General features: G+C 35.9%; 1 protein-coding gene across 21 annotated transcripts in view; it reads right to left on the bottom strand.

Moving 5' to 3' along the window:
- Positions 1-20,109, bottom strand: part of nfic (nuclear factor I/C) — a 223,466-nt gene extending 203,357 nt beyond the window's left edge. For 6 of the 21 annotated variants that reach the window (XM_087264520.1, XM_087264525.1, XM_087264542.1 and 3 more), the window contains exons 1-3: positions 19,937-20,109; positions 15,395-15,531; positions 9,449-9,671 (exon numbers count right to left, since the gene is read on the bottom strand). In XM_087264520.1, the coding sequence (XP_087120646.1) occupies positions 9,449-9,547 (99 nt within the window). In that variant the 5' untranslated portion in view covers positions 9,548-9,671; positions 15,395-15,531; positions 19,937-20,109. Of the gene's footprint in view, positions 1-9,448; positions 9,692-13,308; positions 13,478-15,394; positions 15,532-19,936 lie in introns of all 21 variants that reach the window. The other 15 variants (XM_087264537.1, XM_087264540.1, XM_087264550.1 and 12 more) reach the window with 4 other exon arrangements.
- Between the last annotated feature and the right edge of the window lie 4,437 nt (positions 20,110-24,546).

Raw genomic sequence — 24,546 nt, 5'->3', positions numbered from 1 at the left:
TTTAATGTCATCAAATGATTTTTGTTTAAATATGCCTGCAGGCTATAAACTACTGTTATGCCAAATGACATTTGACCATGATGATGTCTAATTCTCATTATTTTTGCTACCAAAATAAACTTTCAGAAGCAAATAATAAAACTGTATCTTTTAATGCCTTTTATTCTTGAAAATCCCTTTTGAATTTCAACTATTAATGATATGATTTTTTATTTCAATTAAAGATGTGCTCAAAATTGAGTAAAAGACAAGCTTGTGTAACAATCAAGTAATCAAGGCCATTTAGCCACCATACATACTCATATTTAGATTTCTGTGATAATTTTTGTTTGTTTGTTTATTTGTATATTGTAAATTATAAAGTATCAACATGTTATGATTATAAATCAACCAGGTAGTGTGGGTCATTATTCATGGCTACCAAGTAAAAAAGCACTGATTGAACAACCAAATGACTAAGAAGGTAGACGTAACATGGCATTCGGCGGTCTGTAGATACGCTCTCACAGATGGTGTCAGGATTAAACTGGACAACTGGCAGGCAAAGCGCAAAACTAAATATTTTCCTTTTTAAGGTGGTGGATTATCCCGGACCAACAGATTGCCTTTTCAGTGTCTCTGATTTACAGTTCATTAAGAGATGAGCACCAAAGCTTTAAGATCCATTTGACATCACAGGAAAATGTTTAATTGTGAGGAAGCAAGACAATTTAGTTGCAGCAGTTGCAGTTATGCTCATTAGATTAAATAACCATGCAGAATATACAAACAATAGAATATTCAATTCTGAGTGTGCCTCACACAAGTGAGTGGGCTTGACAAACCATCTGTAGAAAACACACTCTTTTTCTGACACTTTAAATGACACTTGCAGTACTGCACATATGCACCCACACATATGAACATCTAGTTATTTCCATCCAAAACTGCACATAAATAGGTGGATGGCAGTATAGCTAATGTACAATCAAATTAAGGCCAATTTATATTTCTGCGTTGAGTGCACACGGTTGGTCCGGCATAGCCTCCAGGCATAGCCTCCACACGGTTGCATTCCCTTTGCCGTACCCTGATGTGCACCTCTCAAAAAAATTCAACTACAAGTCGTGATCTTGACACAGAGCAAGATCTGTGATTGGTCGGTTTGGTATAGCTCTGACAAGAGTGGGCTTATGTTTACTTTATATTTAAAAAGTTGTAGACAACTTTTGTTCTACAGAAACACTTCTTCTGAATCAATTTCAGTACTGTATGTGCATTTGAAAAGTCATGTCACTTTGTTATAAGTGATCATGCATTGATAAAATGTCTGATAAAAAAGTCTTCTGAGGTGCACATCATTATTTTAGGAGAAAAATACTCGCACAGCTTCTTTTACCATAGAAAAAATCTGTTTTTCTTTTTGATATTTGGTACCAGTTTATTTGGAAGTGACTATTTTGTTCTCTTTGACACATTGGATGGAAACTCAGCATTATTCACAAATCTTTTATGCGCTATTTCAATTTTGTACATGCATTTAATTCGTATCTTTGGACGGAAACCTAGCTAATTATGTCTGCTCTGCACACAGATGTGTCAACACAGATGTATAAATTGGGCTTAAAAGTGCATACAAAGATCACATGATTCCAAATATACAGTAAACATCTCCAGAAATGTGTAAATATCCAGGTTTACACACCCTCCCACCTCAGGCTCAGCCGGTACTGACTGGCTGCATCTGTGAGGGCTGTTCGAGCGTCTCCTCAATGACCATCCTCTCTAATTTTAGCCTTTGCGCTCTCTCTACTGCTGGGAATGATTCATGTCAGTTTCCAGACGTCTGAAGTCACGGGCTGAAACCACAACCCCCGTGCTGTCCCACTCTCATGCTTTAGAAAATCACTACGGAGGAAAGATTCATGGGCCCTGGTACAAATTTTGCCATCCTCTCTGTTTTGAGTTACCATCAAACTCTGCTGTTTAATGGGGTTTGGCGGTACAACCCCGGGGTGGACTTCCTGTTAAGTCAGAAGTGTTGCGTACATGGGTATTCGCAATTTGTGCCATGCTGATGCAAGCCTGACCACGTGTGTCACTACAGCGTCACAGCGCTGGACGTCAAGCCTGACAACCAAAATAGGTTCTGCTTAGCTCGAAATTCTAAAGCTTTGAAGAAAGCATAATGACCGATACATTTACTGTGCCAGATTGAGTATTTAAAAGATTTGAGCTGTCCTACATCTCTGCGGGACATCAGTAAAGCTCTTGGGTCAGCAATTAAGAAAAATCAGTTGATTTTTTGGGATTCTTATGTTTCCATCAAATGCAACTGGAATTACTGTAAGTACGAGTTTCCAGGTCAAAACTGGACATGAATGCTTTCTAGAGTCTACTACTGAGGATCTTGCCGATCATTTTAATATCCGAGTGGGGATTTGCAATATTTATAATGTTAGGCAAGGCTCGGTAGGTTTATTGATATAGCACAATTCATAGACATTGGTAATTCAATATTCTTTACATTAACAAGAATAAAAGAATCCCAAAACACAAGTATAAGAAATAAAAACAACAAAGAACAAAAATTATTAAAAACAATATAAATAAAATATGTGTTAAAACAAGTTTAAAAAGACTGAAAAAAAAAATATATATATATATAATATATATATATATATATATATATATATATATATATATATATATATATATAAATAAATGTCTAAAAATGTCATAGGTGTTAATGAGAATTTTTTTGAATCGTTTGTTGTTGAAAGTGAAGTGAGCCTTGTCAAGTACGGTTCTACCCATACTCGAAATTGGTCGCCTTTGAACCCATCCACGTGCATGTGAATGAGAGCACTCACACACATTGACTATGTTTACATGGACATCAGTAATCGAATTATTTGTCTTAATCTAATTAAGACAATAATAAGATTAAGGTGTTTCCATGTTCCTTTCATGATCCTGTTTTACATGTTATATCACATAATTCGGTTAATATCATTGCGTCACAGCGCTATCCGCATTTCCTCCATAGTTTCATGTAATTTCGGGAATTTCATTTTTAATTTGTTGACTTTAACTGCAGTATGGCACTTTTACTTTCATTCTGGAACATTTCATGCATGCCCCGTGACAAACGAGATATTGGATGCAACTATAAACTGCTGGAAGAGTGTTGTTTTAATAAAAGTTCATACCACATGTATAATGAAAGAAACAAAACCTCCGCATTTCCTACATGGCGGTAATAGTTCGAGTAAGGTGTTTACATGTCTGCACTGCATTTCAATAATGCACCTAAAATCGGCATACTCCACAAGTCTTAATTTGATTTCTCTTTAGTTCAATTATAACCTTAATTAGATTAAATTAATAAAAAATAAACAAAATAAAAAAATAAATGTTGTTTACATGGTAGACTCTTAATTAGAGTATTGTCTTAATGGCATCAAATTATTGGTGTCCATGTAAACATATTCACTGTGAGCATATACCTGGAGCAGTGGACAGCTATTTCTTCCAGCACCTAGGGAACAATTAAGGGTTAGGTGCCTTGCTCAAAGGCACCTCAGCTGGATTTCAAAAACTGGGAATCAAACAAGCAACCTTTAGGTAACAAGTAAAACTCACTGACGCTAGACCACTGTTACAGTCATGGCTAGGCCCTAACGAGATCTGCGCGCACAGAATTCCGCAGATTTTCCGCAGATTTTTAACCCATCATTAATTCTGTTTATTTACTTGAGTAAATGTGTGTAAATCTATATTTATTCAGTTTTTAAATTTATTACAGTAATATTTTTGACTGATATGAAAATGTTTATCTGATTTATGTACAATGCAGTTGGTACAGTGATATTTTCTTATATTGTCTTTTAATAGCTATTTTATATGAGAGACTTGCTTTGTTTACCAAATAAAGAGAATCTGATTGGATTTGCATTTTAAACATTAAATAAAAGTTTAAGATATTATTTTTTATTTCACATATTAATGTTTTAGTTATGATACTCCCAACATAATTCCCCAGAAATCCGCAGATTTTTACCATAATTAATTTTTACCCTAATTAAACCCCATGGTTACTCTTGTTAGTTGCCTTAGTGACAGTCTTACCCCCTTGTTTCCCTGTTATCTTGTGAGCCCTTGTGTACTTAAACCAAAGCCTATTGAAGGAAAGCCTGAAATGATTTGCCTAAAAGACATATAACGGCTAATGCTAACGTAGCCTTTCTGGCTATATTCAGGGAATGAGACTAAAAGCCACTATGTGATTGGCTGAGATGTGCTTCACCTGACCAGGTTAGCATTGCAGGTTTTTCAATAGGTAATACAGACATTTTCATCTACCCATAGTTAGAAAATCTCTGGTTAAGCCTATGGTTTAAACCCATTTTCATCTTTTCTTTGTCAGTCAGTGCTTGATTTACATTGTTCTCTGTTAAACCTGGGCTCCTTTTGTTTTGTTTTTTTACTCATTATGGTTTTAAATACATCCATCTACACATGAACCTCCCTCCTTTCATTTTTGCACATTAACATTACAGATATAGAGGATGATTCTAGGGTATGATACTCACTTTAAAAAAAAAAAAATTTTTTTTTTTAAATATATCTGAGTAATATATATTATTACAATTTATACAACAGTTAAAACGCAATAAGTTAATATTAAGTGATTTAATATCTGACAAAAAAAATGTTTTCCTTCTTCGGCCAATCAAAATATTTCTAAACAAACCAGAGCGCAAGCAGAACATTGGTGTGAGCAAAGTTTTAATAAGAGAATTTTTTGTACTAAATCACCTGAATCAATAATTAAATGATTCATTCATAAAGTCATTGTCAGTTCAAACACCTAATATACAGTTTTCTGAGCACATAACAAAAGTACACACGTAAAAATAGAAAAGACAATAAACTACTAACTACTGCTGTAGCTGAACTCAACCAGGCCTTAAGGGGAGTCTTCTGATTGTTTAAATCTAAGATAATGTGAACTGTATATATATATATATATATATATAGCCGAAAAATCTAGATATGATATGGTAAAAATTAGGTGTTATTTTTGATAACACCAAGAGAAAGCATGATGCAAGGTGTCGTTTACCACAAAATTGAAAAATATTGCATAATTTACCCTACTTGGCTTTTAAATATGAGCGCAAGAAGATATTTCCAAAAATGTGTTTATACATAGAAAGGAAGTGAATAAATGTTGATCTTTTTCATCCCCAGACAATAGTCAGACATGCAAGTTAAAACAACATGAGGGTGAGCAAATGATGACAGAATTTACATTTTTGGGTAAATATCCATAAAAAAAACCCAAGCCACAAGAAAACCTCTATCATACTCTGAGACCAATATGGTATAAACTTCCCTTCCAAAACAGAAAAACCAGATTGTGCTAATGCAGAATAGCACATTCTCTCTAAAACCCACAAGTTTGATTTAAACCAGAGCATTAGCTAAAGTGTAATTCTGCAAAAGTCCAACTAAGTTGCAACCATGTTTGTATTTAACTCAAAAACCCCATTAGCCAACCCTAATCTCCTCTCCACAATTTAGCCCCTACTTAAGGAAATCCCAAATTCATCAGAAATGTTCCTTTGATTAGGTTTTTTTTTTCTCTCCCCCCTCTTATTTTGTGAGTAGGAAGGAAATCAGATGTGACTCTATCCAAACTACAACAATCTGTAATTTCAGAGAGACACTGAAGTGAATAAAATGATTGTTCCTGAGCTTCAACATGCCACACACACACATCTAATCATTAAAAAAAACAAATCTAAAATCTATATTTAAATATATCCATTTTCACAATATATTACTCCACTTCCCCTGTTTACAAGAAGACCTCCAGTGCTGAGGTTACAATGAAAAAGAAAGCCTATAGAGAAGCTAAGCAAACATAAACTCCTCCACCCACACTTAAAATGCAAGAAAAAAAAATGAAAAATAAGATGAATTGCGATCCCTTTGAAAACATTTTTGCTTCTCTCTGTTGTAAGTTGATTTTCATTTTCCGCTTGTTAGATGTGATTTCAAAAGGTTGTGGCTACAACAGCACAACATGTGTAACCCACCCACATGTCTTGAGCTGACAAGCATCCCAAAGTCACACAAGCTGCACAAAGAACTCTGCATTCACCTGATATACAGATCCTATAGAAAATCCTCACAGCCCTTTGAAATGACGATTATGGTGGTTTGAGTTTGTTATACTACAAAAACATATTATTCTTCTGTGATCTTCTAATTTTCTATATGCGTCTCCTCCTAAACAGTTCACTACAATCACCAAACTTACACCAAACATCCTAACTGGTCTGACTCGGGTTGCTATACCTTTTCCAACTGATCCCTTACGGTTTTCTGAAAACTGTGCCCTTTGACTTAACATTGGACCAGATTTCATGACCTCATAACTTTCCCCCAGACTGCCAAACAGACTTAATGTTGGGCTCATTTAACTCAGACTACCTATCTGCCAATCACTGATGACCTTTCAACTTACTAGCCACACCCTAGCAACCACTTACGGCACCTTAGCAATCGCCCCAAAGACTTCTATTATAAAAAAAAATACTGCCATAATTATGCCAATTTATGTCGTAAGAACAAATTTAATTGGTTAAAATTACTTTATGAAACTTCATTCCAGAGAACATATTGGCGTATGTATGGACCCGGGATCAAAGCATGAAGCGAAAGAGAGATGGAGTGAGTGAATGAGTGAGAACATGTGTGAAACACCGGCTCCAAGAACAAGGTCATTTCTCAAACCAGGCTTGACAAACAATCAAAGCCCTTCATTTGTGATTAGTTATTAGTAAAGGCTCATAGCAAATGTTAATTGCCAAGTTAATTTAAACAAAAGTGTGGGTGGCTAACGCAGTAACGGGAGAAAAGGAGGGAGGACAGAGAGGAAGAAAGCAAGCGAGAGAAGGATAAAGGGTGGGCAATCACTTTTGTTATAAAAGAGACGAAACGGGGAACAGAATCAATCCGTTATCGATGAATAAATAAGCAAAACTGAAGAGTTGAGCGCTGAGCAAACAAAGAGCATTCCTCTAGAAACTGGCTGAGAGAAGAAAAGAGCTCTCCAGCTTTTAAGATAAGCGAAAACACAAACGCATGTGAAATAAAACATGTGGAAACATTGGAGTTTTAACAACGTTATGTGCTAATGATAATGTGAAATGAGTTAAATCAGCCTGTGGAGGACTGGAGCGAATTCATACTGTAATATTAAAAAAGAAGTGGTTTGTGAAAAGACTGAAATAGTTATTAGAAACCTTCAGCATCAGACTGCTTCTCCACAAACAAGGAGATCAACAAAATCAAAAGACATTGTCTCAGAAAAATAATTCCAGAAATTTCATTTAGCATGAAATTGCCATCAAATTCAAAACATTTACTCAGGAGATGTGTGGCTTTTGACCTATTACTTTTCTGTATTACTCCAGAACTAATTCTATATATTTGTTTATGAAATAATGAAATGTTTAGTGAGCAGCAATTTTTTTTAACATTACTTAAGCAGCTATAAGTTTTCCATTTTAAGCATTATAAACTCTAGATGATGGATAATAAAGGCCAAAGTGCCTTCTTTCTTTCTAAAAATACATCAACTGTGAACTTAGACCAAATAATTCAGCAACTGTTACTGTTACTGGGTTTTTTTTTTTTTTTTTGAGAAAATGCCTCTGATGATGAGGGAGAAAAGAACACAGAAACATTTAGCAGAAATCTTATTTTCAAATTTTGAAATATAAACTCAAGAGACACTTGGCTTTCAAGGGATATTTTTTCTCCGTCATTACATTATTGTTTTCCTGTGTGTATAAAGAAAAACAAATGAACCCAATACAATTATTTTCTCATTACATCAAAATGTATAATTTTTAGATTTTTGAGCATGATAGACCATAATAAAGCTCAAAGTGTCTTCTTTCCAATGATACCTTTTTGTTTGTAGTAGCTCACTGGGGTCAAGAACTGCTACCATTTAAGGTTAGGTAGGTGTAAATCCCCAAATGAGTGAGTGCTGGCTAACAGGTGTATTAATATAATATAATATAATATAATATAATATAATATAATATAATATAATATAATATAATATAATATAATATAATATAATATAATATAATATAATATAACATAACATTCAAAGTGTTCTGCTGTAAAACAGCATGATTTAATGCCACATCATTACAAAAGATAAATATACATTTGTATACAATAATATTGCACAAGAGATAACATAATTAATAAATAAACATAAAAAAAATAAAATAAAATAATATCTAAAATATTTAGTTTTTGTATTATATTATTGACTTCAACAATGTGCAAGTTTGTTCTTTAGACATAGCTTCATGCTTTGATCCCTCACTCGTTCGGGTCCATACATATGCCAACAGGTTCTCTGTAATATTTCATGCAGTAATTTTAACCAATTCAATTTGTTCTTTAGACATAAATTGGTGTCTGTGTGGTGTGAAACCATTTTTATTTCTCCTATATTGTTACATCTTCAGTGCTGTTGATTACATTGCTTGTTCAGACTACAGTGCCTATAGAAAATTTGCACATAATTGAAGTAATATGTAAATCATACATATGAGAAAACATATATTTAATGAATAAAAAAATATATTAATAAATCATTTAAAAATAAATATCTAACATATTTAGTTTTTGTATTATATTAATGACCTCAACAATGAGCAAGTTTGTTCTTTAGACATACTGTAGCTTCATGCTTTGATCCTCACTCGTTCAGGTCCATCCATATGCTAATATGTTCTCTGTAATGTTTCATGCAGTCATTTTAACCAATACAATTTGTTCTTCAGACATAAATTGGTGTCTGTCTGTGTGGTATGAAACCATTTATTGTTCCTCCTATTTGGTTCTATCTTCAATGCTTTTGATTACATTGCTCGTTCAGACTACAGTGCCTATAGAAAATTTGCACATTGTTGAAGTAATTTAACTAATACTTAACTATTTTAAGAAAAAAAACAATGAGAAAATGGAAGCAAAGGACATTCAAATTCATCAAGTGTTTAGTAAATATTCTTATATATAACCTGACAGAAAAATAATCAAAGTACAAAAAGTTTGAAATAAAATTTAAGTAGTAAATATAAAAGTAAATATAAATTCAAACAATGAATAAAAACATATCTATATCAAGCACAAGCTTCAACACAGCGCTCAACTACATTACCAAAGTCATCTGAGGTCACCTGCTCACCACACTACAAATAACACCGCAGACCCCTCAGTCAACTCCTCCCCAGCCCATATTTACCACACACACACACACACACACAAAACAAGTCCTATACATCTATGCAAAGATTCCAACAGGTTAAAAAGGTAAAAGCAGGTTAGCCTGAAGTTTCTTTAAAGCGAGTTCAACAATCCCACTCACCATCCACCAGGTCTTGGCTGTCATATCATAACACAGCTGCCATTTGACTGCGTTCTCCGCGGCATTGCCACTCGTGTGTGTGATGCTGGGGAGCTCCATAAAGATAGGCAGGGAGAAAATGAGATGTGGATGTTCTTAAAGTGATTCCAAAATCAGCCAAACAGGAGGAACAGAAGTGCAAATCCTCCTCAGCTGCCTTTTTCTTGCTCTCATCTTTGCCTCCCTGTGTGGCAAAGAGAGAAACTGTACAGTTTAGAGGGACAGAAAGAGAGAGAGAGAGAGAGAGAGAGAGAAAGAAAGAGAGAGAGAGAGAAAGAAAGAGAGAGAGAGACCTAAAGGATTAAGATTTCGACAACAGTTCCCACTCAAAAGTCCACACTCTTTGCAGACTGTGCAGACCACACCACCACCACCATAGGCTGCTAGACAGACCAGCTAATGCCAGCTGTGTTAACATTCATTCACACACACACACACACACACACACGCACACACGCATATACATATACACACACACACACACACACTAAACCACATGGCATTGGTTTTAAAAGCACATGTATGATGAAATTGGGAGCTGATGCCAAAAATCATGTGAGAATATGAACACAACATATGTAGGTTTTTTTTATACACACCTACATTCATTTAAACAACAAAGTTTATCTTACACTGTTAAAAGTAAAAATCTAAAACAAAAATCAAGTCGCTACACATAAAAAGAACTATAAGAACATACTTTATTACAGTTTTCAACAAAGCCAGACAGAATCTGTGAAAATGTTTAGCCTTTGCCTCAGAATTTTGTACATTTATGTGAAATGATTTTCAGTATTGATGGAGTGGATTTTTCTGATGGATGTTCGCACCACACTATAAAAATAAAACGTTAAATTTTAAAGCAGCCAGCTTTAGGACACTGAGTCAAGTGCAAAACTTAAAGTTAAGTCAACTCAAAAAAGTTCTGAAGCAAGTTGCCTCAACTTTTTTGTTTTTACAGTGCAGGTTGGAGTAACACATATCCTTTCTGATGTCTTTATGATTATTAATACAATTGAATGTTTATCTCTGGCACACCAGTCATTTTTGGGTTGTAACTAGGAATGTAAAACTCTGATCAGGATTTTTGCAGCGGATACAGATTCCTTGTCATTGTGATCAGCCGATATCGAGTACCGATTCTAATGCTTCAAGCTTTCTATAACTTTGCCAGTGCATAAGCACAATTACCCTTTAAGTATGAGATCTAACCTTACCTAAAATTAGAGATGTTGCATACATGTGAAGCAGCTTAAAAAAAAATAGATAAAAAAAGATTTTAAAAAAGAAAAATGACTAATAATGCAATTGCTCATGTGTTGTAGCAATGCTGATGCATAACCCGGGCACATAACCTGGATGCTTGTAAACAAACACCTGCAATCGGTTCATGAGATCGGCTAGATCAATGAGTACCGATTGAGTCGTGAAATGTGATTATCGGCCGAAATACCGATGTTCGGCCGAATAATCGAAGCATCCTTAGTTAAAACTGTTGGTTCCCCAACACTATAATAACTAAAAGCGTAATCCATATAATACTTTTATTTCAGGTTTTTAGAATGGAAATCTAATTAGATTTGCTGTGAGGCGACAGTGCTATCCACTAAACCCCCATACTGCCTCATACGCAAATAGTAATAAGTCATTTTTCATAAGATGATTCAATGGTTCACATTTTATAGTGTACAGTACATAAAGACCTGGCTACAATGATGTCATCCAAGATCAACAGGATTGCTCTTTTTTTCTCTTATTTGACCTTGTTAATGCCGGAGTTTCCTAAGTGCATTGAAGCGCAGTGTTCAGTGAATATCTGTCTGAGACCACACAGCTGGCAAGCAGAAAAACTCGATTGATTCTGTCCTCAACATCACCTTTGATTCACACAGAGCTGAATAGAAAGCACTACGGTCTTGTTGCTGGGAGAAGAGTTGTATTTTTTTATTGAAAGAATGTGGAAATTAAAATGTTTTTTTTCCACCACCTCCATCAACCACAGGGCAATGAGAAGTCCGGCCCATGCTTGGCCACAGGAGTGCTGAGTGAGTGTGGGGGATATGTGGGCTGTGTTTGTTTGGTTTACTAGTTTTTCTTTTTCCTTTTTGTTTTGGGTTTTGTTTTTCATGTATAAAAGGACTAAGTGTTAAAAAGTCCCCTTTAAATTAAATATAATACTATGCCTTAATTTAGTACTAAAAGACTTAATTATAATGGAAAAAAGTGCAAATCGAACATATGTAAATGCATGGTACAAGCATTTATTTATTTAGCACCTTTCCAGTGCTCAAAGATGTTTTACTGTCAAGACACAACTAGAGGAGGAAAAACAAACACGCTAAACATCAGCAATTAACAAGAATGACAAGCATTAGAACAAGCGGAAAAAAGTAGAAAGTAAAGTCTAAAGCTGCGCCCCAAATGGCACAGATTATGCACTCATGTACTTCTGCACTTGCACACTCAACAGTATAGTATATGTATGTAGTGTCGTCTCTGATGGAACACTACCAAGCGGAAATTCAAATAATTTCCTAGATGACGTTTGATGGTTGCTAAACTAGTGAAATAAATGACCAAACTACCAAATAATACCTGCCATGAGTATAACCACATTAACCATCGGGAGGTGGTATAATCACTCTCATAGAAGAATTTTGCATTCACAATCCAAAATAAATAACGTAATCCAACATGAGCTCCCGAAAGCTCTGCCCCTTCTGCTGCGTGAGCAAAGCTGCAACTACTGAATGAGTGAAGTTCCTTCATTCCACATTTTACCAGCTGAATGAGTGTAACTGAATTGTACTTATTATTTTTAAAGTTTTCAGTGTGAACGCATTACTTACAGTATTTACACTACAAAATGACGTAGAATAGTGCATAAATATGCAATTTGTAAGACTGTAATTTTGTACATTTGTAATTTTATAAGACTGACACTGCTTTCAATTTTGAAAGACCAATCCCTGTGCAGTAATCCATGCCCTAAAGTGAGTGCTTTCAAACATACAAAGGGTGTATAGGACAAAAATCTGCAATTTCCCATCATCGTAATCACAAATTAAACATGCACAATCATTCATGGGAGAGTAAAGTGTCCATGACTGTGTCCAAATTTGCACACTATCTTGAGCTGGTACTTATTTTGATCTACTTGGGGGCCATTCACACAGTCTTCCCCCTTGTTATCGTCAAATAAAACAGCTGTCATGTTAACTTGCTAGAGTAAACACAAGCTTGCAATGCTTGCCCTGCCTCTGCATTCTTCTGATTGGTCCACTGCTTTCAACTGACATTCATAAGCGGCTGTGTAAATGTTGATATTCTTTTAACTTAACACAGCATCTTAAAAATGTGTCGTTCAAGACACTGTAAAACGTGCAAGATGGTCACCCACATCCTTCAGCTGCATGTTTACATAGAAAAAACAATGAAAATGTAGTGCATTGAAATGGAAAAGCGTAAAAACTCTTACTCTGTCACCCCCAACCACCACCCCCCAAACACACACAAAAAAGTATGTTCTTCTATACTCTAAGAAATATATCTCTAAAACAACTTGAAAAAAGCATGGATAATTCTGCCCAACAAACTAAATGTGGAATGTTTGACACTTTATGCGCTCATCTTTCACATATTTATTTACCTAGTGGAATGTAGGAGTTTCAGACAAAATAATGATGACGAATGATAAAATAATATAAAAAGTTCACGCACTACTAGACTGCTGCACGCATAAGTACATAGTGCACAGTCTGTCATTAGGAACACAACTAGTGTTTCTGAATGAATCATGAGTGAATGATTCACTGACTCACCCAGTTAAGACAAAAGTTTCTCAATTTCAAGAACGCAGAGAACGAACTTGTGTTCTTGTGGAGACTATTCTTGACAGGTCACCTCGGAGAGACCGCGAGAAAACAGAATGCGTCCTGTGAGAAATGAGAAGCTGCGTTCTTCCTGATGGTCACATGACCTTCACGCAACCTTAACGGAAAATTATTTAAACATTTAGCATTCATGCAACAATTTATTGTGCAATATATTCAACATTTCACAAAAACCATACAAATATACTTTGCACAATACAAATAAAACAGATTTTAATAAAAAATTTCAGCAAATAAAAACCTTGATGTGTTGTGCCTTTATTAAGATTTTCATGGTAATGTTTACTTTCACCGTCTCATTTAGGCAAACTCTAGAGATAAATAAGTTTTATCTCTGAACTCTAATAATAAATCTATATATAAATGCTGCGCTTCCCACCTCTTTTATTCAGCCAAAATAACTTCTGGGACTTCTAGAGCGAGTTCCGTGCTTAAGTCAGCATAGACGCATCCTCGATACCAGCAACATTCACGCGTCCTCCATTCTTGCGGTTTTTGAGGTTTTTAACTGAACTTTGCTGGTTGATTATGACATAACTCGAGGACACAAGATCGCTGAAGAACGCATAATGAGAAAAAAACAATTGGCTGCTTCTGAAATTAACTACTGTTTTGAGTATGTACAGTACTTCAATTAAATTTACTACATAACCATAAGAAAAGTATGTTCTATATAGCATGAATGTGAGTAGTATAAATGGAACACGAACTACATTCACCATTTTTTACTATCATATGACCTACTCACATCAGTTGCGTCACTTCACTCCCATTGATGAGTTCTCTGGCCTGGCATCATAGGATAGCTCTAGCATCGACCGTATGCACTCTAGAAATAAGTAGTAGGTTATCCGGGTACTTCTAGCTACTACTGTTTGATGAATTTAGACATACTTCTCGGGTCACATACTGTTTTTAAAGAGCCCCTATTATGCGTTATAAAAAGGTCATATTTTTGGTTTTGGGGGTCTCCACAACAGGCATGCAAGGTCAAAAAACACTTTCATTGTCTTATAATTTGCATTTATTTTACCTAATTATCTCAGCAACTCCCATATGATTCGTTCAGTGATTAATTAATTCCCAAACCCCTCCTTTGCGTGAGGCTAATCTGCTCTTATTGGTCCAATAACCCAGTCTGTTGTGATTGGTCGACTACATCAACGCAAGACGGAGAGAAACGCCCAGCACGATCATGAAGTACTCAGAGCACAGAGTATATGTGTGAGCCCAATGCAGGAGTGCATTAAAGCAATGCAGTTTAATACCAGCATATTCCTCTATTCTTAACCACAACCCCAAGTAATAACAAGGACACACATTCAGTATAAATCCTCACAGTGGCAAAAGCAGGGCTTAATTTGTGCCAGAACATGCCGGATCCCTCACCTCTGAAATCCGATCCGCCACCTGATATTACCGATCCCCCTACTAAACCACCCTCCTTCCCCTCCCACAGTTTACTTTCACTTTCTTTCGCGATTCCCCAACCCTCTTCACTTTCGTCCTTGACAACACCCCGCTCTTCACTTTCGTCCTTCGTCCACGACACCCCATCCAACGCCCCTCTCCTCATGCCCCTCTACCATCCAACGCCCCCCAAGCTCTCCACTTTCGTGTGCGACACCTCTCCATCCTCGTGTAACATGCCAGATCTGTTACCCCGATCTGTTCCGGGACCTCGCAATTCAGAAATTAAGCACTGAGCAAGAGTTGAAAATTTTGAAAATTGACTGCACCACGCATTTGAGGAATGGCTGATGGTGGCCATAGCATTTAAATCAGTAAAGGAAGATGTCATGTTTTTAATGTAGTTTTGGACACGATATGTAAAATAGCCCATACAGATTTAACCTGAGAGATAAATTACAAGCCCTGATCTAAAATATATACGTGATTACAAGCCAGTAGAGCGATTACAAGTTACAACACACAATACATATTTTGCAACTACAGAAAACAAGGTAACTATTTTAATCGCACTTCAAGTTGTGTAGGAAGTAGAAACACTTACATGATCTGGAGGAAGAAGAAACTGTGGTCCATACAAACTGTGTAACAGTCCCTCACACCCAGATGTCTGGTCATCTCTCAGTGATGGTAATCGTCACGTCACGATCGATCCCATGATCCCTCGCACTCCACTTGTGTCTGAAGAAAAAGGAGCATTCATGTTTTACCGGATCTGACAGTTCATTTTTGGTGTTGTCCCATATCAATTTCGATGCATACAGAAAAAACATCCGAACAAATGACAAATCATTCGTTTGACTCTGAGTCGACTTAACAAAATCAATAGTTTTAAACACAGTATACTTTCAGATTTAAACCTCAGCTGGATGTTTCCATTCACTTAGAGCCGTGTTACATACTGCATGGATGGTCATGTTCAAAAACTCATAATAGGGGCTCTTTAACATACTGTATAGTATGTAGGCAAACAACTTCGGACGCAAATTACTTACTTCATTCTTAGACAAATCAGTTAAATGATTGAGTCACTGAATTACTCGTAAAAAGAGTAACATTCTGGCTCACTAAAAATACCCACCGCTAACGAATAGAGTTGACATTTGTTTGGAACATGCCAACAAAGACGAGTTGACTGATGTAAACAATGAAAACTCCCAGTTCTGTCAGAATCTATCAGCACTCCTGCTCAGCCCAGTAATATGTGTTCAAGTCAGAATAACAAATAACTTGTTTTTATAGAGGCTTCAAAGTACATAATGATACTACTGACTTATATTCCAGCCAGAGGGCAGTTGGCCAACCACAACTCTGGGAGGACAGGATATTGGGTCAGACATTTCAACTCGCATCCAGCACACAGGAGAAAAACAGAGCTCTCTGTGATGCTAAAAGGAACCACATTAACCGTGCTCACTCTTTGACTTTAGAAAAGGGCATGACAATAGACAACGAGCAAACCTCAGACGAGAATGTCAATTCGACTAACCTAAATGATAGTGTGGATAGCTCGAGTTGCTGCATCAGATTTGACTAAATGCTGATGCTGTTTACGCACGGCTGCCATTAATGACTTGGCCTCGCTTGTTTGTGAAAGATCCGTCATGGCACTTCAGCCTCTGCTTGGCGATCGTGGCAATTGAGGTCTGTGCAAGTGAAATGAATCATGGGTGACACCAAAAAAAGCAGCTCTGGAGGTCAGAACAGCAGCTGATCCCTGACGAATTCGAATCCAGTTCCAACAGGTTTAGGCCAGGCCTCTGTCCCAGCTGGGGGCTGGAAACCTCACTCATGTACATTCTTTGGTCATCCACAATGATTCGCGATCTATCCTTATTCTGACAATAATCACATGCTCTCTGCCAGTAACCTTTTCTCTCTCTCTAATTCTCTTCTCTTAAAGGTTTTTCATGATTTTTGAAGGAGAGCGTGTGGTAAAACTGCAAAGTCACTCTCAAGGACACATCAAATGACCACATATTCCTACAGCTGAAACAAAAAAACCTTAAGTTTTGTTTTGATGGACAGGATATGAGCCAACTTGTGTTTTTGTATTTGTTTGAGATACAGGATTTAACACAGGTTTGTCGGCTTAATAAACAAGGATGTGTGGAGTTTGCATGTTCTCCCCGTGTTTGCATGGGTTTCCTCCAGGTTCCCCCCACAGTCCAAATGCATGCGCTGTAGGTGAGTTGGGTAAGCTAAGTTGTCCGTAGTGTTTGTGTGTATGTCCTGGTCCCCCAGATTTGGGGTTGAGCATTGGGCTAACAACTCTCCTCATAAAAACTAGATGAAACACCAATATGGTGCGGCTGAATAATTTTTATTTTTTATTTTTTGTGGAGTCTACCCCATCCCACCCCAAGGAGGAGAAAAAAAACACACACACAACAACATTAGCACCTACAAGAATTGTCAAAGCAACAAAATATACATAAAATATAAATAACACATGCACTCATTAATAAAAAGAGCAGAGATCTTTTTTTAATTTTGAATTTTTATCTTATAAATCAGCAAAGAGATGTGTTGTATTCCTGAAAAAAATAATTACAGGATCCCAGTTTTTATAAAAAAATAAATAAATAAATAAAAAATTGTGGAACCTCTTAATGTAAACTTAATATTTTCAATAGATAGAAAAGACATCAAATCTTCTAACATTGAGATAGTGGGAGGAGATTTAGAAGACAGTGTAATAAAATCTATCTCCGGGCTATCTGACGCAAATGCTAGAACATTAGCATTCTTTAAATATCAACTTCGATATAAAAATGGTCCTGGGAGTAAGTAAGGATATACATTGATTTACAATAAACTATAAACGCTCACACCACAAGTTGTTAAGATAGAAATGTCTTCTGGGGGCAGCTCGATGACATTCACTAACGGATGTTAGCCTGTGCTTGACCTCTCTAGTTAGTGCTTAGGAAAATTATGGATATTTTTAGCATATTTTCAGCTTCTCAGACACCCAAAGAGAATTCATAAAAGAATGTGTCTACATGTTATTCTATATTGTTTTGAGTGTTTGAAAGATGTTTTTATAAGGTATTACAATAAAACGGTTAGTTTTTTTCAGTGGCGATTTGCATTGGTTTACATTGTGTGCTCCTGAGGCAGAAGGCAACTTGCCATGATGTAGATTCCCATTCTCTATACAAGGGGTGTTCAAACTCAATCCAGGAGGGCCGGTGTCCTATTGAGTTTAGCTTCAACTTGCTTCAACACACCTGCCAGAGAGATTCTAGTATATCTAGTAAGAGCTTGATTAGCTGGTCCAGGTGGGTTTGATTAGGGTTGGAGCTAAACACTCCAGGGCCCGGTTTTTCAAAAGTAATCCACTAGGATTTTGGATAAGGGATTGGATCAAATCTTGAAAATGGGTTTTTCAAAAGAAAAAACGGATTACCTAATCGGATTAGATCACGTAATCTTATCTTGGTTTTGATCCGGATCAAACCTTTACTTTGGGTTTTTCAGTCCTTTTTTGTGGGATTTGGATCACTTTGATCCAAAAAAACTGGATTAAACTGATCTCATCAGAAGGGTGGATTTAGTGTGGATTTTATGCCCAAAATTTAATGAAAACTTAAAAAAATTATTAAATAATTGTATTTTTGGATCTTACAAGATATACTATTTATTCATAAAGTTTATTTGTTCAACTGTCAGGCTATAGTAATTATTGGCTTTAATGTATTTAGCCTTTCAGTATAGGCCTACAGCAAAGTAGAAAGAGTTTGGCCTCATAAAACAATCCCCCAAACAGCTGTCAAAATTGACCAAAATTGATATATATATATATATATATATATATATATATATATATATATATATATATATATATATATATATATATATATTCATCACAATGGAAAATATTTTTGTTTTTAGAATATTTATTAGTGATGCATGCAATGATTTCAGAATAACCAAAAAGAAAATGCAAAGTATGGCAATCACTGATTTTTGAAATCACCTTCAACAATTGCAAAAAGAGACTGAAAGGGCAGAAGCACAGCTTCATCTGGTAGAGGAACAACTGACTCTGACCAAACTGCAGAAAACCAAGGCCAGACTTGAGATTCACCTCCTAAAGGCTTTGCTCAGCAAGCTGGTCTCTCCACATCAGATGAGGAAGTCTGAACTTATTGTGGAGTTTTTGACATCAAGTCTTTTTTTATTTACATCTATATTTGAAACTTATTATAAATATCCTCAATGTACAGTGTTTGTGTTGTAGGTCTCAGATGAGCGGACTGCTGGAAGAGGATGGGGTGGGGTTTTTATTGTTTTAAGTTTTTTTTTTTTTTTTGAATGTGTGAGTGTTTTCATCTCAAATAAAAATAAAGTTATATTGACCCCACACTGGCTATTCTACTTGTTGCTCTTTACATAGGCCTATCTATCCATCAACATTGTGATTGAGCACTGGTAATCCAGATTTAGTGATCCTGAAAAGTTCCTATCCGGATCAGATTGATCCAATCCAATGTTGCTTTGAAAAACTGGCTCAAAAAGTAAGCTGGATTATGTGATCACGGATCGCAAAAACAGGATTACTAAATCCGGATCAATTTTATCCAGATTAAACCTTTTGAAAAACCGGGCCCAGGACACCAGCCCTCCTGGACCGAGTTTGGACACCCCTGCTCTATACTCTAATGATGTTCATGAAACCTGATTAACTTCCTGTGCCCGTAAAACTGTACAATTACACATAATACATACGTATATTAAACCAGCATAGCCAACATTAATATTTAACATTATATAGGCTACTTCATTTTGTGCCACTAGGTGTCATTGTTCTGCATTCACATTCATATAAAATAATGTTTAATGTTTTTAATCAAAAATAAACGGTCAATAATTTAGATGTGAATCTTTAAAATGAGGAAATCCCGTAACTAAATAATTCTGAATACAAGCTTAACACATTTCAAAAAGCCTTCATCACACAAACGTTCAATAAATACAATATTAAGATTAATTTCGACCAAAAACAACAGAAGTGTGACATTAAACAATCCCAAAGGGTTGATAATTCACTGACAATGATAATAAAAAGATAATTGTTTACTTGCGTTTCGTCGATTTAGGTCCCATGGTGTTGTTATCCCGTTGAGTTCTTCCAAGGGTAAACCTTCATCGACATAATGTTCCTATGACTTCACGTGAAAGTTACAGTGTTCATGTCATTGTAAATTAACGTTAATTCCGACCAGCAAAAAGTTCTTGCCACCTGCAAGTTGCAACTCACTATTTGCTTACAGGGAATTTTCAGAGACAATTTGTGTCACGTGATAGCTAGTCCTGTTTTGATTCGTCAGGCCTGTGTTTAGGTGTTGAAATTAGTTAGGCCCATTAATTAGTTAGGCCCATCTTTAAATTACAATACGACGAAAACACATATAATATTTGTTAATATGAACTTAAAATTGTTTGCATAAACAAAAAAATAATTTGTTGAACAAGTCTTTTCAGTTATGTTTAAAATTATTTTCACATGACCAAACGCCTTTATTAAATGACAGTTTATTTAGGTGCTGTCCATATCTAACCATGTCTAAACCATATAGAGTCATATTTTATTTGACAATGAAATGTATTTTTGTGTCCATAGGCATGTTGAACTTGGCATCTCAAACTTCCTGGGAGGACATAAAAAGGCTTGGTTACATATCATATTCAGCCATGGAAAGAAAATAAATCAAACATTTACTGGTATATCAATATGAAAACAAAGGGCGAACATTTAAATAAAACAACCCAATGAGAATCTGAAAATAGAGCTTTAAATGGTCAAGATGGTGTCGTGCCACAGGAGCACTAAATGTCAAGTTTCTGTTTATACACGAGTATGACATGTTAGTTGTAATTTGAAAAGCGCTGGTAGGACAGTTTTTGGTTAGTGTTCAGTTTGGAAGAAGAATATGATAGGCGGTGACATCTTCTACATGTCTCCATCCAAATCCATGAAAAGCACAGTCTAGGATGTTCTCATTTTAAAATATACACTCTCAGACATTACCAAGGTGACCATTGAAACCCATCCAAAAAGAATTGTTTCATCAAATATATTCAACCAAATAACCCTAAGTTCAAGATCAAATATAGCCTACTCAGGAATTTACCACAAGCACAATTTCTACCAATATATTCTCATTCAAAAGCAACTTGTTTAACTGCTTTTAAATGTAAATATCTAATCAGCCAATCAAATGGCAGCAGCTCAAAGCATTGAGGCTTGTAAAAGTGATCATGATGTTTGAATGGAGCATCACAATGGGTAAACCTGCCAACTTAGAAGGATTTTCATGCACAACCATCTGAAGAGTTTGTAAAGAATAGTCCAATAAAAGAGACAGACTCACCACAATAGAAATCTGGAAAAAAAATTGCCTGGTTGCCTGGTCTTAGTTTCAATTTTAGGTGTGACATTCAGATGGTAGGCGATGCAGTGGCGCAGTAGGTTGTGCTGTCACCTCACAGCAAAAAGGTCGCTGGTTTGAGCCTCGGCTGGGTCAGTTGGCGTTTCTGTGTGAAGTTTGCATGTTCTCCCTGCGTTCACATGGGTTTCCTCCGGGTGCTCCGGTTTCCCCCACAGTCCAAAGATATTTGGTACAGGTGAATTGGGTAGGCTAAATTGTCCGTAGTGTATGAGTGTGAACGAGTGTGTATGGTTGTTTCCCAGAGATAGGTTGTGACTGGATAGGCATCCGCTGCGTAAAAACATGCTGGATAGGTTGGCGGTTCATTCTGCTGTGGCGACCCTGGATTAATGAAGGGACTAAGCCGAAAAGAAAAAAAATGAATGAATGAATTCAGATGGTAGGGTTAAATTTTGCTGTAAACCTCCTGAAAGCATATATCCATACCGCCATGTGTCAATGATTCAGGCTACTGGAGTGTAATGATGTGGGGGAGATTTTTTTAAATAAATATGGCCTAATAATTAGAAAGTTAGACTTGTAATTCAAAGTTTGCAGGTTCAATTCCTGGTCCTTACAATGACATTACGCAGTACCTAAAAATCATCCCCAGTTAGCTATCAGATCTGTAGTACCATTGCATCTACTGCAGCCATAACACAGCAGAAAAGTTCCTTGATTATTACGCCGAAAGGAGAGTATAGTTCCTAGCTATATTGACCTATAAAATAGCCTTAGTACTCAATATAACTGCAGAAGTGACAAGCTTTAAATAGAAAAGTATCAAATCTCTTTTTATTGTTGAGCAAGATGTTAATGTCTAATTCAAGGGGTGTCAAACTCAGTTCCTGGACGGCCACAGCTCTGCAGTTTAGTTCCAACCCTGCTCTACCACACTAGGTTTTAAACAAGCCTAAAGGACTCAATTAGATTGATCAGGTGTGTTTAAGTGGGTTTGAACTAAACTGTGCAGAGCAGCGGACCTCTAGGAACTAAATTTGATACCTGTGGTCTAATCCAACTCAATGGTCTAATCTAATTTAATACAACAATATCATTGCACCTACTGCAGCCATAATACAGCAGAAAAGTTCCTTGATTATTACAGCAGAATGAGAGTATAGTTCCTAGCCATATTGACCTACAATATAGCCTTAACTACAGAAGTGACAAGCTTTAAATAAGAAAATTATCAAAACTTTTTTTAACAAGATGCTAATGGTCTAATCCGATTCAATGGTTTATGCTAAGCTAAGCTAAAAGTGCTGATCGGCTGAAAGGATTCAAAAATCATAAAACTCCATTGTTTAACTCTTAAGTGGAGTGTCCCTTTAAGTGAAATCTGTGTTCTGATTTAGTCAACTTCAAGCTGGTCAGACAGGTACCAATGCCATATTGGCACCAGGTTGTGGTACCCAGCCCTCCTTAGAATCCTTCCATAGAGTTCTTAGCTCTTGGGTGGCTGTCCCCTACCTCGGCTCCCCTCACAATGTAATCTTATATCATTCACACCGCTCTGCCTCCATCCAAGTACAGGCCACGGTCCAGACTCCAATTAGTGGTCACACTAACAGGCGGAGATGACGCCTGCCCCTCAAATTACCCACAGCAGCATGTTTAAAGACTGCAAGGGGGGCATTGCTGCTGGCACACCGTGGGCTGATACCCAGGAGTCAGGCAGCTCTGCTTTAATTAAAGGGTGATTTTTCCATTTGTTTCTGGAGTTTGTGTTTCAGAAATTTTTTTTTAAATGCAATGCCACCCAGTATTATAACCCCAGTGTACTCAGGTACAACGGTAGGTTGGCATTGATGGACAATCTCCAGAGCTCCAGAAGGGAAGCAGGGCTGTAATCACCAAAAGCTCTTGTGGTGCAAACTCCTCAACTTTTTAACAAAATCCATATGCCAGAATTTCCACAGACGTTGCATAGACATGGCCCTTTCTGATTGTAATTCTAGGATATGTAGATACTTCTAGACAGAGGATTAAAATCATAAGAATGTTCATGTATGTGGTTTATTTTTCAATCAATTAAACTTAAATGACCATATTAAAAAAATCGAGCAGATTCCAAAATTCACTATCTACTCCCTCTAGTGGATAAAAATGTAACTGAGACGTAATTGGAGTTGCATTATGGGACCTTGGTCTTTCTTTCATTAAATTTTAACCTTGAAAAGTTTGAAAAAGTGACTTTTATGAACATTTTTAATAGCTTAAAGTGGTATTTTGTCTGGGTTGCTGTTGTATATTATGCTGAAAAAACTGGTAATAAGCTGCCAGTACATTTTTTTGTTATTTTACAAATTTAGTTTGTAAATAATATATTGTCTCAAACTACTAACATGTCAATAAAATTCATTTTGTTAAGCTTTAAAGATTTTGTAAAGCCATTGACTTTCATAATATATGGTCAATAGTAACCAGTTTATAACATTCTCCAAAATGTCACGTTTTTTTTGTTAAACAGAGAAAAGAAACTCAAAGAATTGGAACCACTAGTGCAGGAGTGTCAAATTCAGTTTAGTTCAACCCTGCTTTACCACACTTATCTGTAGGTTTCGAACAAGCCTAACTTTGACCAGGAGTGTTTAATTAGGGTTGCACTAAACAGGAGATATATCCAGCTGCAGGCCCGCAGCACACACATTTTAGGCACACACAATCTAGGACACACGATTTAGGTAAACCATATATGGTCGCCACCTATTGAATTTCACAAGTATGGTTTCTCATTTCAGTCATAATTATTATTATATCGTTATGATCATTTTAACATCTCTGCAGTTTCTGAACTAAAATTATGTAAATAAAAATAAATGGTTAAAGTCAATTATGACTTTATTCATGTGTCCACAGACACAAAGAAATCATAGACCGTCTAATGTTGGATTAAGTGTAATAAATTAATTCAAGCTCTTAATATTATCATACTTGGTTAAAATCACTTTGTTGTAAAATATAAATAGCTAACAATAATATGTCACTTACTACTATAGTTAATAATTTAAACAATATATATATATATATATATATATATATATATATATATATATATATATAAGTTTTTGTATATAAACTACTATCTGTCACAGCTATATATATATATATATATATATATATATATACTTATTATTTTTTTATTATTAATAGTTAATTTGTTCCTATGGCTAAATTGTGGTTTTAAAACAATTTATTGCTTACTATAAATTACTACAGTATTAAATGTGGGAAATCATTAATTAAAAGATTATTA

This window comes from Danio rerio, chromosome 8 (genome assembly GCF_052040795.2).
Source record: "Danio rerio strain M-AB ecotype USA chromosome 8, GRCz13ab, whole genome shotgun sequence".
In the NCBI taxonomy this organism is placed as follows: Eukaryota; Metazoa; Chordata; class Actinopteri; order Cypriniformes; family Danionidae; genus Danio; species Danio rerio.
Note: the sequence above shows the minus strand (reverse complement) of the source record. Positions and strands in the feature narration are given on the sequence as shown.